The 18,590-nt window shown below is 40.0% G+C and overlaps 1 protein-coding gene across 1 annotated transcript; it reads left to right on the top strand.

The window, feature by feature from the left end:
• The first annotated feature begins 840 nt into the window (after positions 1-840).
• On the top strand, positions 841-17,986 carry LOC117289232 (dermatan-sulfate epimerase-like protein). The gene is made up of 3 exons (XM_033770252.1): positions 841-1,017; positions 10,824-14,328; positions 15,470-17,986. Exons 2-3 carry the CDS (start codon positions 10,956-10,958, stop codon positions 15,676-15,678), a joined length of 3,582 nt encoding a protein of 1,193 aa, XP_033626143.1. The 5' UTR covers positions 841-1,017; positions 10,824-10,955; the 3' UTR covers positions 15,679-17,986.
• Positions 17,987-18,590: the final 604 nt, after the last annotated feature.

The following is an 18,590-nucleotide window of genomic DNA, read 5'->3' as shown; positions in this document are numbered from 1 at the left end:
GAATTTGGGATGTGGGTCAAAACATCGATTTTCTTACCCTGTCTTTAGTGCATCAAGCAGCCTCATATTGAAAGGGCGTTTCTTTTATTTGTGCCACGCCCACTTTTGGCACGTTTTCCATGTTTCAGATCAGCCTCCATGGACGACTTCCACCCATCAGTTTATTAAAGGTAAAGGTGCATTCATTACCACATTGAAAATTTGTCGGGTAAACGAATTAGACTCTTATGAACAAGTTTGAACAAAGATAATTTCATAGAGAAAATTTTTAGATAATTTTTCTGCATGAAAAGAGAGATGCACGATTATGTAGCCATAGGCCTATATGCCCGCTTTCTACCCGATGGTGAAAACCCCACCGGAAATCTCACGCAGTCTAACCTATAATTATAGTGACTCTGAAATTATGGTTGATTCACTATGAGTGACTCGCACATTAATTTTCTCTAGGGGTTTTGAGGGTGTGGCCAGATTGAAGAAGCTTTTTGTTGTGCATGATGTTCTTTGTTTACAAACAGTAGAGCGCTAAAGATTGTGACCCTCTGATGACAGCCCGTTTTTTGTTCTGCATTGCTTGATAACCTGCCGGAGTCGGAACTTTGAAAAATAAGGATTATATTTTTTTTCTAATTAGATTATGAAAACAATAGAGTCTATTGAGTTATAGACTGCCAAACTACGTCATTTATGTAAACGACGTAGTTTATTTTATACCTCGACCATTCTGGCAGATCATCAAATTAAATTTTACCAACTTCCTTTTCAAGTTTGACATCTCGCGAACTCAAGCACTTGATCATTCAATGATTCGAAACTCACACAAAATGCCACGTACGAAACTTGTGCGACCGTACGGCCTTGCAAAAGCGGTCTGGTACCCAGTGGTCTGGTGGCATCGACGAGCGGATAGCGCACATGTGGAACTAAAACCATAAGGAAGCGTATGTAAAGTTGGCTGCTGAAGTACCTGAAAGTCTGCTTCGTCCGGACCGAACGTCGAAGTCTTGTGAAGTGAAGGTAAATTACTGTATTTTTGTCTGGTTTACGTCGGTAAATTATCTAATTTATGCTTCAATCCATAGGTCTCTATGTTGTTAATGAGTTGGAGTAGTTTATTTTGCACGTGGGACGGTGAGAATGTAAAAAAACCCAAGAAGTTATAAAAGTCCAAGGGAGTCACGTTCTGTTGTTTCCATCTGCTCTGTGTTCACTCAGCTGCACAGCTCAGCTGATGTACAGCAGGCAGTGTCACTAGCATGACTAGTAGGATGAATCTAAACTAGCTGGGTGCTGGTCGTTACTGATTCTCCATGATAATAAATTGTATTTGATTTTGAAGTGCCCCCTTGCCTTGCTGTTGTTGCTGTCGGGAGGAGGGTTACGTTTATATATCGCAGCTTGAACTACCCTCAGGCTCAAGTGCTGGTGCTTAATGCTATCCTTCCTATACTAGAGTAAAGTTACTTCATGGAGGAACTTCCTCCATGGTAGACCCAGTAACTTGGGCGCTGTATTCATTTTTTCGAAATTTTGACAATAAATTTTGACATTATCTTATCTGTCATACTCTACATTTGTTTATGCATAAAAAAAAACGGTGAAAATTTGAACTCAATTGGCCGTCAAAGTTGCGAGAGAACAATTTAGAAAAGTATGACAGATAATGTCAAAATTTAATGTCAAAATTTTGAAAAAAGGAATACAGCGCCCTAGTTACTGGGTCTACCTCCGTGTTTACTTTCACAATGGTTACAATGTATAATAATCCCTACTTTACAGTAAACTGTGTACGTCTGTTGGGGGGGGGGGGGGGGGTGGTGGGTGAGGGTTGCGACTGAGAACTGACTCTACTATTAAAGTAAATATTGTTCTATTGATGACTGAGTACTTGAATGGGTTGGTGTTGCCCCGTGGAACTTTGAATGGAGCACTTACAGTACACACTTAGTTACACTGTTGATCTTTCGATTGGGGTAGTTGTTGACCAGCAGTGTAATTGAAAGTAGCCCCTCTTGTGTGGCCAACCTCTGAACCCCTGGCCACGTGTAAGGCCCCATTTCTTAAATACACTAGTCGCTCAACGGCAATCAACAAAGGCGCTTCCTGTACTGGCGGGTTGGCGGTTTAAACCAACTAAACTTTGTGTTCACTTCCTCTTACCACATTGTATGTACTGAGCTTGCCCTGAGTGCTTTAAATGGATGTTTAAATAAATAACCTTTTAAAAAGATTTAAAAAAATAATAATAATAATATAATTCCCCCCCCCCCCCAATAACTTCCCTCAATGTATCCTACTGAGCGCGGCCCTTTTTGAATGACTGCAATCAAGTCATGTTGTCATCAACCAGCACAGGCAGAGCGACAATGCGAACATAGTTCAAGAACAGCTGTTTTTAATATGTGAATAGATTGGCAACTTGAACTGAATGTATGCGCCAGTTTAGTGCTACTAACATAAAACAGCTCCATTGAACTATAGCACCCTGGTGCATTACAACCATCAGCCCAACCTGTAGAATGAAGAACTTAGGAACTTTTAGACAATTTTCTATGTTTTACATGTATATTTACTCCATGCCAAATATTATTTGTGTGTACTAAACTTATTGCTAGATAAGTTTGTCTCAACCCACTGTATACATCAGTTATATCTTGAAAATCAGTTTATCAAAATCCCAATCCTGGAAGTACATAAAAACAATGAAGGCCCCATTGATTCCATTGCCCTGGTCTTGGCCTCGATGCCCCTTCACAAGTTCCCATTGTAGACTTTCAGGTTTTCCAATGGTACATGTGGAAAAATGAAAATTGCTCAATGTCAATGAAAATGGTGGCCTGAAATCTGACAAAGTACTGTGCCTAGTTTTCATTTTACCTCGTCGACTAACACTGTCGGTCATTTATGGGAGTCAAAGTTTTGTGTGCTGCACAAAATAGGGTCAGTCAATTTTTTTGGCTATGTTACTTTGAGATTGCATCTGATTGCAGACCTCAAAAAAATGTGTTTGTAAGTTTCTAGTAAACTAATTTATAACTTACTTCAGACTGAAAGTGTAAATTATTCCAAAGTGTGCATAAAAGTTTATTGGATGGGTGACCATCATTTGAACAATGTATGAGCTTTCCATACAACAATTTTGGTATGAGGGCTTAAAAGAGCACCATTTGCTCTGGTTTTTTTCTCGACAGTCATCAGGTCATAACACAATTTCTAACGGGTCAAAGAAAGGACATTTCCTTTTGTTTGTATCCTACCTCACAAATCCACTGTTTACACAACAACAATTACCATTGTAATTTTCCTTTAGTTTAAAGATGATCATTTATTGGTTACGAAGCTAATGAACATAGAATTTGAAAAATTCATTTTTTTGAATGAAGTATCAGAACGGTTTTCAGCTTTAGGCCTACATGTACTAACATTCTAAGTAATACAAACAAAGTTGTGGTGGTATTTATTTAGCCTTGAGAAGAACTGAGACATAGTAACCAGGCCCATGGTACTTCGTCAATGTAAGGGCAAGGAATTTTTTTTTTTCAAGAGAAATTATACAAATTGGAAGGGTTGGAACATTTCAAGAGGCACCAAGGCAATGGTAACCAGGGGCATTGTTGAGATGATACTCAATGCAGGCAATTGTAATTGCCTCCTTTGAGTATATAAAGTCTTCTTAACAAAAGTGTTTTGTACGTATGTCTGTAAACATCTCATTGAGTCCATCCTAAATAGCAACTAGGTGATTGAGGAAAAGTCCATGGTATTGTAGGGTGATGTATAGTGTGACACACATGTTTGTTACCTTTTTTTAGCCATTGTATGTGGGTTTAGTCTGCATTCTGTGCACCAGGGCTGAAAATACCTGCTGGGCTGAGTCCAGTCAAGTGCTTGAATTGTTACAGACTTAAGCCTACATCTTTTAAATAATGCTTTCCAAATGCTTTTCAAATTCAAAACCTCCATAGTAACATGTCAGCAAATAGCAAATGGAAAGAGAAATGAGTTCTTGTTTTAAATTGGTTTTATGTTGTCCAGTTCTGAGGTACAGGACTTGTGGCTGCGTTCTCCTAACTACATGTAAAAGTGGTTCGCTGGTCTCTGTCCTTACTCTACATGTGTATGGCTTGACAAATGCCAGTTAAAACACTTGAGGACCAGGCAAAATTCACTCCACCTGGTCACTGCTTGTTAGTTCAGTGTTGAAAAACAATCCTATTTCATTTCAAATAATAGACTGGTGGAAAAACTGGTGGACTAGTAAAATGACAAGCTAAGGCCAAATAACAAAAATACCAGTTGATCGTCAAGCCTGCTGGCAGTCAGTGATAAACAAGTTTTAAAATGGGAAACCCTGTATGGGCTAGTGAAGGTTTGCTGACTCTGAATGTGTCATTGCAGTCAAAATGCAAGACACGCTTACTAGTTACTAGAACTTGGTTAAAACCAATCACGCGACCCACACACGTTGTTGCGACTATATCACCAAAAGAGGGCATTCTCTGAAAGCCACAAACTCGTGTGCGGTGGTGGGTGATGGAAGAATTCAAGTTTCGCGGCATGGCGGGGAATCGCGGTAGTTTGAAAAATTTCTTGCAGAGCAACTTCCACACTGAAAAAACTGTGTGTGGGTTCAAACATTGGCCTAAGCCCTTGTGTTTCCCTTGAAAAACAAAACAGATTTTTCAAGAGGAAGTTTATGAAGAAAATATGGGCTCAGCCCTCAACATACATGTAGGCCCTACACATACATGTAGTAGGTCTACGTGCCAATTAACACTAAAAGTGAATAAACTATCCAACTTGCTTTGTTGTGCATATTTATAGGCCATGGCAGTTTAACTGAAGTTTTGGTACAGTTCCAAAGCTAATTAACTTTTACCACAAAATACTAGACCAGCAACTGGAACATTAATGATAGCAAAAGGCCTATAAAAAATGTTGTTGAAAAAAAACAAAAAAAAAACACATTTTCCTTTGTGGGTTTGCTTTTAACCCGATGAGTTATCACTTTTGGGGGCAGTCAAAAGTTCCAAAACTCTTTTTGAACCCATCCCCTCCGACTCCCTCCCACTCCCCAAATTGAAAAAATGCTGTTGTGATCAATTTCTCCCACACTCTACTAAAAATCCGGGTTACATTGCTGAACTATGCCACTATACCATGGTGACTCCACAGCAAAGCTTCTGAAGCTTGACCTTTGGCAGGTGAGGGTCAATTGGGCTGGTTGGATGATTGGTGTAACATGTTCAGACAGTTTTTTAGTGTATTAGATGGGAAAGGTCACTTTGTTGATTGTTTCACTTTTCTTTTGAAAGGAGGTCTGGAAGGTAATTTTCAACAACTTCATCACGGTTATTGAAAATGCAGAGGGAGGTTCACTCATAATTTAAAAAAGGAGAATACTAAGATAATCAAATTTCTCAGTTTAAATAATGTTTATTTTCTTACATATTTGCTGTTGGAAAATGGAAACAAAACCATTGAGCATTAATAATAATAATAATAATAATAATAATAATAATAATAATAATAATAACAACCGTATTTCTATAGCGCCTAACACCTCCAAAAGAAAGTCTCTAAGCACTCAGAGGAAAACAAAAGAATAATTAAGTATATTAAGATTTGAATAGACATGTTTTGAGAAGAGTCTTGAAACTTGAGATCGTGGTGGCTTGTTTGATGTGTAGAGGGAGATTGTTCCATAAGTGAGGAGCAGCAAACGGATAACTACGTTGACCATGTGCTTTGGTGTAAATTTAGGAATAACGAGGGTGTCTTTGTTAGCAGAATGGAGGTTTCTAGTAGGAGTGTATGGAGTTAATAGATCTTTCAGGTATAAGTTGGTCCACTTCCACGACTGCATTGAAATGTTTGAAGGAGAATTTTGAAGATGATGCGAGAATGAATAGGAAGCCAATGGAGAGATTGCAAAGCTGGAGTAATTAAATGGCGTTTTTTAACCGGGTGATGAGACGAGCCGCAGAGTTTTGAATGAGTTGGAGTTTTCTGAGCTGTGAGTCGGGCAATCCATAGATAAGACTTTTGCAGTAATCGAGATGACAAATTACAAAAGCATGGATGAGCTTTTCTGCTGTAGTTTTATTTATGAACTGGCGAATTTCTCCGATCTTGTGTTGAGCAAACGAGGCGGATTGGCATTTTGTATTGACAAACTTATCCATGGCAAAAGATTTGTCAAATGTCACACCAAGGTTTCTTGCTTTGTCGACGGAATGAACTGGTATACCATCAATTTGAATAGAAAATAGTGGGATTTTGAAAACTACGTCACTTCAGAGGGAGTTGTTTCTCACAATGTTTTATATTATCAACCTCTCCCAATACCTAAAAATAAAAGTTCACAGATTTACTGTTTTATTTTTTCTGAACCTAAAGGGTCCAATGGCTTTAAAGCCATAATATACACTTTCGGTACAGAAAAAAAAAAAGTTCACAGATTTACACATAATTTACAGGGTTTACAGAAGGTAATGGTGAAAGACTTCTCTTGAAATATTGTTCCATGAAATGCTTTACTTTTTGAGAAAACATTAAAACAATATAAATTCTCGTTAGCGAGAATTACGGATTTATTTTAAACACATGTCATGACATGGCGAAACGCGCGGAAACAAGAGTGGGTTTTCCCGTTATTTTCTCCCGACTCCGATGACCGATTGAGCCTAAATTTTCACAGGTTTGTTATTTTATATATATAAGTTGTGATACACGAAGTGTGGAACTTGGACAATACTGTTTACCGAAAGTGTATAATGGCTTTAATCAAGAAAGGTTTTATGATAATAATTATTTTCAGTAACTATCAATAGTGTCCACTGCCTTAAAGCAAGTTAAAACAACTCGGTGGGGGAAAATACACAGTATTATAATGGCACAAATGCAATTTTACTGTAAACTTTACTTTTGAATCTTGTTTGTAATTTGTTCAGCTCTAAGCTTCAAGGTCACTCATGTCAGTTCCGGAAGAATTCCAGTTCTCCAGGGCAGGACTACCTGTGGTCATGGAAAGGCCACCATTGACTAGAAACAATTTTTTGTTCGTTCCCTGTGACCTGAGTTTGTTCAGAAACCTGCTGATGGTAACAATTGTTTCAATATGCAGGCATAGTACTTCACAGAGCCAATGGAGACAAGTGTTGCCTCTGTTGCCCCTGGTTATTGCCTTAGTGCCCCATAAAATGTTTGAATAGAAATTTACAAATATTATTTTAACTGTCTCATGGAGTTTGCTTTCTATAATAGAAAAACCCTCAAAATTGAAGCATCAGGCCTTAAAGATGCTATGTCAGATTTTTGGCCCCAAACATTTTTTTGAGTGAATGGTATTTCAAAGAGTATCATCCGCTCTTACGAAAAACTTTTACCTTTAATGGTCAGGAACCATGACAAAAATTTAAAACGTTTCTTATTTAAAACACATGAATTGGTCACATGATATATTGTCGGGATCTCGACAAAAACTTATTTTGAGCACTTTATTACACTGCTACTAATAATTGGCGGACTTTTTCGAGCAATGGGTCAAATGAAAGCTTGTAACTTTCTTGACCCCTATCAAAATACGTATTGAATTTAAAATCAAAATTTTCGGGTCAAATCGGGCAAAAATCTGACATAGCATCTTTAATTCTAAAACATAATATTACAATTTTCTGACTCACTGCCAAAACTCATTAAATATAAAAGTATGAAGGAATAATCCACTTTTGGTGAAGAGAAGGCCGGCATTTAAAAAAATCTTTGATATTAACGCTCTCTGAAAATTAAAACTTGGGGTAGGTGTCTCAGAAGAACATTTATTCATCCTTGGTGATGCTTTATTTCTTGGGTTGCCGGGCATGTATAACATGATCTGAAAACTGTTTAGTGACCTTATTTGTTTTCCCATACTTGACCCCCTTTTCCAGCATTTTACAGGAAACCGAAAAGTTTTGTCATGCATTATAAGGCCATGGCACATCTGGCAATTTACAGGCAACCAGTTCCAGGCAGTCTCCAATCAGAAATGCCATTCACATTTCAATGTTCACCTATTTTTCTTGTAGATAGGAAGACAATGTAAAAACAAATAACTCATGTGCTAGCTAAAGTGGTTCCGTAGCATGCGCTGGAGTTGGTTTGCCTCCAAGTTGCCGGTAAAAGTTGCCTTGTGTGCCAAGGCTCTTAGAATCACACAAGTCTTTGGGAATGTTTGTTGTTGTAATTGAGACCAAGGCCAAGACCATGACAGCATGTCATGGCCCACATTTCCTAGTCGTCAGCAAGAGCAAGCAAGGACCTTTTGTTGGTCCTTGCTCTATTGATCAAAGTAATCAAAGTACCCTACCTAGGGATCAGGGCCCAATTTCATATTTAGCCTGTGAGCATTCAAACTTACACGTACTAAGCACAGACAAGTATTACTTAAAAGAAACAGGTTACCAGCCCAAGTTACATTAAGTTTGCATTATTATGATTCAATTTTTGCATTATTATGATTCAATTTTTGCTAAGCAAATAAATTTGACGAGCATTACTTTCTGCTTTCACAGCTTTTTGAAATTGGGTCTTGGGTTGACTCAGTAGTTTCTACCCCGCCTCTTACCTCTATGGACCCCAGTGTGAATCCCACTTCAAATCCGAAAGTCGACTTGGTTTACGATCAGGTTGGGGGGGGGGGGGTACCCGTCCTCTTTCCAGAACTAGGGAGCAGGTTGCCTCAGTTGTTTCTTTCTCTGCTTTTCACCTCTGTCGTGTCTGTAGACCCGTTTCGAATTCCACTTCAGATTCAGAGGTGGACTGGGTTTCCCATCAGGTGCGGGTTTCCCCTAGTTTTAGTCTTCTGGAGGTGTATTGGGTGTCCAATCAGGTTTGTTTTCGCAACTGGGGATCAGTTTAGCTCAGTGGTTTTTCCCCCTGCCTTTTCGCCTTTGATTCGGAGGTGGAATGGGTTTCAGACCTAGTTTGAGTTCTCCTTTCACGAACTGGGGAACACGTTAGCTCTTTCCTTGCCGTTCACCTTTGAGGACCACGGTTCAAATCCCAACTCAGATTAGAGCCTTGTACTTTGGATTAAGCTTTGGCGAAATCGATTTATTTTATTCACAATATATCGCCGACATTTATATATCGCGATATTCGATATAATCGCGATTGATTAAATTTGACATCATCAGTCTTCAAACTCCAAGTGAAAGTTGTAGAAGAGACAGTCATAGCATAATAATGACCTATTCTTCTGGTTTTACTCCAAACCTATGGGGTGCAAGATGTCTCAGCTAGCAAATACATTGCGATATTTAATCGATATCGCGATATATCGCATCGATTAAATATATCGAGATATATCGATATATCGATATTTCGATTAAAACCAAATCCATCCGATATCGCAATCGTTTCCAAATTTATATCGCGATATTCGATAATATCGTGATATCGCCCAAGCTTACTGTGGATTGGGTTTTCGTTCCCTATCATGCCCACAGGCCTACATCTAAAACTTCACATTTCTTCTGGTTTCCTATTCATCCTGTTGTTGGCGCTAGTTTGGATGTAGATTATTTTGGAATATTTCAATATAAAATGTTTTCTTGTTTAGAGTGGATTGACCCCCCCCCCCCCCCTTTGTACTTCGTTGGGTCACAGGGTGTATGCTTTCTGGTTACTCTTTCAATGCTGTTAACTATGTAGCAGTAGGGCCCAGTTAGCAGGTTAGTGCTTGAAGGTCATAGGTCTGGTGCATGGTTAAATATGGAATGCTCACCCAGCATAACATCCCCAGGTGTCATTGAATGAGAGAAATCATTCAGCAAGTTCAGGGGGTGCCTTTAGTCTGGTGACTTGCATGAAACAAGGTCACTCGAACACTGAACACTGAACACTGGGTGATTAGCCAGTGCCACAGGATCAACCTACTTATAAATGCACTTTACATCAGCTGTTCACTAGCACTGTGGTACTGTACATGTACATGTACATGTACAGTCCAATCAATTAATCTCAAGTTACATACAAATACGTACATGTACCATAAAATGGGGTGGCCTTGGACATGTTGGACAAAATTTGTGTTTGTTCCCTCCTGGTTTCTTAATTTTTTTTTCAGAGTGAAAAGTTTTGTAATAATAATAGGCCTACCACTGTCAAAATGAAAATACGACTTAATGAAAACACGAGCAATGGTCGACCATATAAAGACAACAAACAAACTTCTTATTAACGATGCATACGTACAATAATGTACATAATCAGTAAGTATTTCTTAACGTAAACATAATGTATTCATACAGCCGGGCAGTCAGATTCCTTTTTTACAGTGATCTCATGTTAACTTGCAGATGATCTTTCACTTCTTCAGCTTTATTTGTATTCCTTTGATAGGGCGCTCACATTGCCTGGTAAAGTCATTAAGTTGTGGAACTTTTTGATTTGTTGCAGCTGTGCATCTAAAAATACACATTTCCTTATGGTTTTTGGCTTACTATGGTTCATGGTTTGTGTGTATAAATCGTGGAAGGTCACTAACTGAACATTAGTCTTACAAACGTGACAGGTATAATAACATGTACATGTACGTGAAAATACAATGTAGACATGCAGGCAGGTTGCTTCAGGGAGTGTCATTTAAAATCATCCGGAAATATAATAAAGTATTGGAAGATATGATAATTTTGCTCAAATCTTTGCATATTTTCTTACATTCACAAGGAGAACTAAAGACTTCCCTGAATAATTGGTTTCATTTATTTTGTCTGAAGATTAAAAAAAAAAAAAAGACTTTTTCCTGATTGATTGACATTTTGTTTTTTTACCCACAGATGACCAGGGATTGAGGCAAATGTGAACGAGCAAGCAATAAACGACATGGAGATTCTTTTCAGCTGACATTACACCCATATCCATATCATTGACCTTTTGGCCTGTGAAAAGTAGAGGTCACAGGAATCCAGATGGCAGACAGGTCAAGAACTCTGAAGGGTGGTGCCTTACCCCTGCCCAAACTGATCTCCACCATGCATACAATGATGTGGTTGACAATGGCACTGTTAAGTCCTGTGGATACGGAGTTCACAACCCATCCGATGCTGTTCTACGATGCGGAGAAAGTACCAAGTTTGATTCAGAACTCAAGAACTACTCACACTCGAGTATCGAGTATCCTACAGACAGTCGCCCGGACAATGATCAAAGAAAAAAATCATTATTTACCGTCGACCAACTATGAAAAGTTTGGCAGCCACTGGAATGAGGTGTACGGGAACAATCTAGCCGCACTGGCTATGTACTGCGTTCTTTACCCTGAGGACTACGAAGCTCGTGAGTTTGCGTTTAATTTCATGGATAACATGGTGACCCTGCCCAAATGGCAGGTGATTAGCATCCCTGAGGACGAGGTACCAGTCGCCCATTCTTTAACGGGGTTCACGACAGCGTTTGACTTTCTGTATCCGGTAATGGATGAAAAGCGGCGGTCATCTTATTTAAAACGAATCACCGATGTTACGAGAGACTTTTATCAGTTATCTAAAATCCGTTCGTGGGGAAGCCAGTATTTGCAGAATCATGTTGCAACGAATTACTTGGCCCTGTTGCACGGTAGCCTTGTTGTGTCTTTGCATTCACCAGAGGCACACACATGGATTGCCCATGCCAGAAAGAACTTTGAGAAGACAATGGTTCTATTAAATCATATTATAGATGGGACTTTGGATGAAGGTGTTGCTTATGGCAGCTACACAGCTCGCTCGGTGACACAGTATGTGTATTTGGCCCTGCGCCACTTTGGCGTGGACCACCGACAAGACTTGTGGTTAAAAGAGCATTACTGGTTTTATTACAACACTGTTCTACCAAACTTTCAGCGCACTGTTGGTATCGCAGACAGCAATAACAATTGGTTTTACGGCCCCGAGAGCCAGCTCGTCTTCCTCGATAGTTTCGTGCTGAGGAACGGGCACGGGAACTGGTTAGCAGAAGAGATACGTCGCCATCGGGTTACGCAACCAAAAAACAAATTGGCCCCATCCGAATCACAGCGTTGGTGCACTCTCCACACTGAGTTCTTGTGGTATGATCCCACCCTCACACCGACTGCACCAGCCAAGAGCGGTAAACCCAACCTGCATGTGTTCAGTGACTGGGGCGTGGTCACTTACAGTAGGGTGGCGCCGAAATACCGCGACGATACCTTCCTCGCCTTCAAGTCCGGCAAGATGCACGGGCGGGGGATCTTTGACGTGGTCCAGAGGAATATGTATTCATCATGGGTCAACAAATGGAGGAGTTTCAACCCGGGGCACGAGCATCCCGATCAGAACATGTTTGTGTTTGCCCCTAACGGTCAGCTCTTCATTTCCGATGGACTGTACGGACCTAAGTACACATATCTAAACAATGTCCTTGTGTTCTCCCCGTCTCCAACGAGTCGTTGTTTCAATCCCTGGGAAGGGCAGTTGGGAGAATGCGCAAAGTGGCTCGGCTGGCGGCTGAAGGAAAGCGAGAAGTACGGCGGGGATTTGATTACAGCGAGTTCTTCCAACGGTATGGTGCATGTTAGCGGCGAGGCCAGGGATAGCTATCACCCTGCCATGCGATTGAATTCAGTCTATCGTAGTCTGGTCCTCCTCACTCCAAATGTCTTAGTGGTTCTGGATCACATAGAAACCCAGACGACATCTCCGCTCACTCACGCTGCCGCGTTCTTCCACAATGTCGAGGCCGTCTTCAAGCAAGCCAGACTGAGAGAAATGTACGGCGCCAAAGCGGTCATCAAAAACTTGGAGTATAAAATGTTTTGGGTCACGCCGGAAGGTCAGAGTCCCAGGGCATTTGTATCGAAGCAGTCCCACCCGTCAGAGTTTCAAAAGCGAGAGACTAACTTTGTGAACGTCACCATGAAACTTAGGCCTCGTGTGACACGTATGGCGTATGTTTTCGTTGGTCCGTCTGAAACGGTTCTGGATATGGGCTTCTTGGAATCCAAAGAGAATGGTGTCTCACTTCAGTTAGAGATGGCCAATATGGAATACCGCATTACGATGGCCACAAAGCACAATGATCCCGTTGCGCGTCAGCAGTACCTTGGCTATCCAGGGTACGTGGTGGTGAGACGGGGAAAACGAATCGTCAAGTTTGGCATCAACACAACGCTAGATGCCGCCAATTTCAACAGTAAACCCATTAAGAAGTCGGACAATATTACCAAAATGAGCCTGTTCCTCCTGGCCGTCATGCTCGGACTAGTCCTTTTGTACTTTACCAAACGAAACAACCGCATAAAGATTACAAAACGCAAGAACATCATTATCATTGTGGTCATCTTTACATGTCTGATCACACTATCAAGGTACGGCTTGGAGTGCCAGAACGCCAGTTGCCTTCCCTTGATTGGAACTCCAGAGCTTCAGGTTGGACAGAAAGAACTCAAGATTCCCAAATCAGTCTTGAGTCTCCCCTCGGTGGTGATAACATCTCTACCAGGAGCAGGGTCAGAAATACTTGGATGGCTGTTTTACTATAACCCTGACTTTCTTCATTTGAAGGTGCCATCAGACCTAATTCAGCTTCCAGAGATCGAGAAGGCTTCCATTAATCCTTTCGCCGATGCTTGTGTTTGGACGGAGAAGGAAGTCAGTCGATTTCCCTCCTTTGCGAGTAGGATAAAAATGCTACGCTGGAGTCGACATGAAATATTCGGCGGCAGGAAGAAAAAGTCCAGGAAATTGATGATGTGGAATGAAACCAACGAGCAGTTGGATAGTAACCGGGATGACCAATCAGGCTCGCAAATGAGAAACTTGTTGGCCGCCAAGACAGGGGAGGCAAGTGCCAAAAAACCTGAAGAGGTCAACTACAAATTTTACACGGACGACGATCTGATTAATCACGAGAGTGAGTTTCCCAATGCCCAGAGCATCCTCCACTTCCAGAGCGGAAGCTGGGGACTCAAACTCCAGTGGCTGCAAAGCGTTCTGGGCGACACCCTGCGCAGTCTGTACGTCGCCCGCGACCCTCGGGCGTGGGTAGCAAACTTTCTGCGTGACGACATGAAGCTTTACGACTCGATGAACGTGGCGCAGCACATACAATCCCTCACTCAGCAGCAGCAGCACCATGCATCGTGCAGTTACAATGCACTGGACAGTGCGATGTACAAGACACTGAGGCCAACGCCGCACAAGTTGTTGGCTACGCTGTGGGCTGCGCATACAGATAAGATGCTGACGTCAGTGATGAAACTTGGCAAACGATACAGAGTGGTTAAATATGAGGACTTGGTGAAATCTCCCAGGAGTATGGCTGACCACATCTATAAATTTATAGGTGAGTGTTATTAAGACTTCGGATGTTTGGCCCTCGGAGTGTTTTTGTCCTTGTTTTGTTTTGCAGCCATCATGTGTACACCACCTCACTGTGAGGAGTGCCCATAAAGGAAAAAAAATCAAATCAATCTTTCCCAGTGCTGTTTTTAATCTTCACGCGCATTTTTTGCCAAAATGCCTTGGTTGATCACAACCCCAGGGGTGCTATTTGGCGCCCAAATCCAAAAACGTGTTTGAGCTTTGGTTACTGGTTGAGCATTTTCGCATGTTTGGTTGAACTGCTGTGACGAGGCTCGTTGAACCAAATGGTATATGACTGGTTGAGCCGGTTAATTCAAGGTGGCTTACTCTTAAAAATTTAACAAATATTCAATAAAATTATTTTGTTAAATGACGCATAACAATTAAAGGCAGTGGACACTATTGGTAATTACTCAAAATAGTTATTAGCATTAAAACCTTTCTTGGTGACGAGTAATGGGGAGAGTTTGATGGTATTAAACATTGTGAGAAACGGCTCCCTCTGAAGTGGCATAGTTTTTGAGAAAGAAGTAGTTTTCCAAGAATTTGATTTGGAGACCTCAGATTTAGAACTTGAGGTCTCGAAATCAACCATCTAAACGCAGACAACTTCGTATGACAAGGGTGTTTTTTCTTTCATTATTATCTCCCAAGTTCGATGACCGATTGAGCTCAAATTTTCACAGGTTTGTGATTTTATGCATATGTTGAGATACACCAACTGTGAGGGCTAGTCTTTGACAATTACCAATAGTGTCCACTGCCTTTATATAATGCTACCGATTTGTTAGCAAAAGTCAAGATTTATAAAGACGAACTCGCTGCGTAGCCTCCCCTTCCAGTTGCTTAGTTAGAATAGCGGCTCTATGAAGCTGTCCAAGCAAGGAAGGCCTTGACAAGAGGCTACTTGTTGGTTTCTCCAGTAGAGGATTTCACAAAGAGTTAAGACTAAGTCTTATCTCAAGTCAGGACAAGTTATTCTCCCTAACTTATAGGATTTGCCATATGTTTTATTATCTCCAAGGACTAGTCCTAAGTTAGGACTAGTCCTAACTCTTTGTGAAACCGACCCCAGATTCATCAACTTATTTTTTACTTTTCACGTTTCCTCCCCGCTTCAGGTTTCCCATTGCCCCCTTCCATGGAGCAACAACTCGTCCAAGCTGCACACAGCGGTGTGGTCCTCAACCCGCACGAGGGCGTCATCCGTCCGTCGTCCCTGAACATCTGGAAGACGGAGTTGACCTCAAGCCAAATCCAAGATATCGAAGCTATCTGCTCACACGCAATGAAAGAACTGGAGTACAAACCCATGGAGACCAAGAGCTAAGAATAAATAACTGCTTCTGAATTTATGTGAGAATACAATCTCTGTTGCACCTGGGACTGTTTTCTTAGAGCTGCTTAACCAGAAAAATACTGCTAACAATTTTTTCGGCTCAGCAAAAACAGGACGCCAGTCATAGGTGGTATAATTTTACCTGGGCACCTTATCCCACCTGAGTAAAAGGCCTATAATTAATAGCCTTATTCTGGTTATTATATCTGGTTTTGCATTAAGCAGCTCGACGAAATTGAGCCTCAACCTTGCAGCCCTGGTCTCCCTTCTTCACTATTTTTATTGAAAATGGCCATACGTTTCTGTATGAATGAAATGTCAGGCCCGCTACACCACCATCATACCCTTGTATTAATGCCTCTGAGGAAGGTCTGGTTTTGATCTTAGCTAATGGCATCTCCCTCACTAGTTTCATAATAAAAGGCATTTATATAGTGCCAATACTACATGTGCATCCATAACGCAGCATATTAGATTGTGTATTTAACTACTTTTGTATACACTTCTTGTATTTGCATTAAGAGTCAGATACTCTTTTGGAGATAGTAAGTGCATTTCAGGTATGGGGAGCAAAATGAGAAAAAGGTGCGACTTGATGCAGACTTGAGAAGCTTGACAGAGGCGAGTAGTGTCAGATGCTGAGCGAAGGCTTGAGACAGGCAAGATGATAGGTACAGGTAACTAGGTGCTGCGCCATTGGGGCACTTATAAGTAGGTGAGGTTTTGCGGTAACATGTGAAAAATCTCTTTTCAGTAGTGTCGGTTCTTAAACGAATTGGTGGTTCACAACTTGACACTTATACACAAACAATTATCATGAATGATCACCAAGTTTTTTTCCCTAAAGTTTCCCAATGCTTTATTACTTACTGGTTTGGGTAAAGTCACGGTTTTTCTGTGAATTTTTCTGAAATATACAAGATTTGATCATACTCTAATATCGCAGTAAAATCCTAAAATAAATTGGGGAAACCTGGCTGGGTGATAAAAACATGTAGAAGAGAAGAGATTGTCAAGTACATTTTATATACTTCAAACTTTTTAGATCTTCAAGCTGACAGCTCCTCACTCCACCATTTTACTTTTTTAACCAGTTTTTTGTTTGCCTCTTGAAATCAACCACCTTGACATTACGACTAATGTATGTAATTAATGTGCAAGACGAAGTAGTGCCGTCCAGTTCTTACACATAAAACAGTTAGAAGTAAAACAAAATATGCATTACTATTAATGATACCATCAAGCTAAATGAGACAGTTGTCAGAAAAATCAGTAAACAAGCTAGCGGGTGAATTTATTTCAAAATATTTGTTTTGAAAACTTAAATGCCAAAATTCGTCAAAATTGATACTGGCAAACTCACTTCCTGATAAATGACATCAGAAAGGGGTTAAAATTAGCATTTAAAAAAGATGTGCCAATATGTTTCAATAAACAACTCAATTTAAAAAAAACAAAAAACAAATGCTCTTGGGGTTTCTTCTTTCACAACTTCTGAACCAAAAATAAATGTTATCAAAATACCAACAGCATCAAAGCAAAGATTATGCTCTTTTCAAATGTGAACAAATGTTTTGTTTAATGACCTGGGTCGACAAACAACTCATTTTGTTTGATTGCATCAAGTTCAAAGGTATTTTACATGATTGTTTGAGCTGACAAACTGATCACAATTCAAGACAGTTCATGTTTTTTTGTGATCCACCTATGAATTAACAAACCAGTAAAAATGTGGTCAGATATACATGTAAGTACAAACAAAAAATAATTGCATTTCTATTTTTTTTAGGTTTTCAGATTTTCCAAAAATTACTTATATTTGAGGGAAATATTTCCTCCTAAAATGGTTCTAATATGAACTTGACAATCAGTAAAGATTTAAAAATATAATTTATAATTCTTTTTTTTTAACCCTGTCCATTTTTATATATTTTTGTACCATTGACACTGAAGGTTTCGGTGTTCTTTTTGGACCCTCGGAACTAGTTCTTGAATCTTTGTGTCTTGATTGTGATCTCTTGAACCTCTGGGTCTTGGTCCGCCATCTAAGACTTGTAGATCTCAACGTCAACAGGGTACTGCTAAACATAACAACCTTGTCGTCAGACAGGTAGAAAGAAAATATATGTGCTTCCTGCGAATGCGATGGTGAAGCAAACTTTGACGTCATAAATTCGCAACAAAAAAAATCGCAACTATTGAAATGTGTTGAACTCTTGTGAAACATTCGCTTCATGTCAAAATTCACTTCGCATTCGCAGGGAATATGAACCAGACTTTAAGCAGGGTAAGGTTTTTTTTTAAAATTATTTGTACCTGCATGCAACTCCAGCTGATTTTCTTTTTTTGTGCCTATTTTTAGTCCCTAGAATATTGTCTACAATAAAGTGGCTTGTCTGTACTGCTTGCAGACTCGGTATATCATGGTTCACATTGAACCACACTTTAGAATGGTGTATACTTTCTTGTAAGCTTTATGCTTGAAAAAAAAATGCACTTCAATTACCACAAATGTTTTGCTTTTTTTTTTTGCTTTTTTACTCCATGCTTTCGTTAGATGCAGCTTTCGATTTTGATTAACCCCTTTTGCTGTTATTGATGCTGGTCAACAAACTGCATTTAAAGGCAGTGGACACTATTGGTAATTACTCAAAATAATTATTAGCATAAAACTTTATTTGGTAACGAGTAATGGGGCTGTTGATAATATAATACAGTGTGAGAAACAGCTCCCTCTGAAGTTATATAGTTTTTGAGAAAGAAGTAATTTTCCACGAAGTTTGATTTTGGAATTTTCACAGGTGTGGGTGTTTTTTCTTTCATTATTATCTCGCAAGTTCGATGACCGATTGAGCTCAAATTTTCACAGGTTTGTTATTTTATGCATATGTTGAGATACAGCA

The sequence above is a fragment of the Asterias rubens genome, chromosome 4 (assembly GCF_902459465.1).
Source record: "Asterias rubens chromosome 4, eAstRub1.3, whole genome shotgun sequence".
Classification (NCBI taxonomy): domain Eukaryota; kingdom Metazoa; phylum Echinodermata; class Asteroidea; order Forcipulatida; family Asteriidae; genus Asterias; species Asterias rubens.
Note: the sequence above shows the minus strand (reverse complement) of the source record. Positions and strands in the feature narration are given on the sequence as shown.

Excerpts from the sequence above, each read along its gene's own strand:
- LOC117289232 (XM_033770252.1), top strand. The coding sequence starts at position 10,956 with ATGGCAGACAGGTCAAGAACTCTGAAGGGTGGTGCCTTACCCCTGCCC. Across the intron at positions 14,329-15,469 it reads CCACATCTATAAATTTATAG|GTTTCCCATTGCCCCCTTCC; the intron begins GTGAGTGTTATT and ends TCCCCGCTTCAG.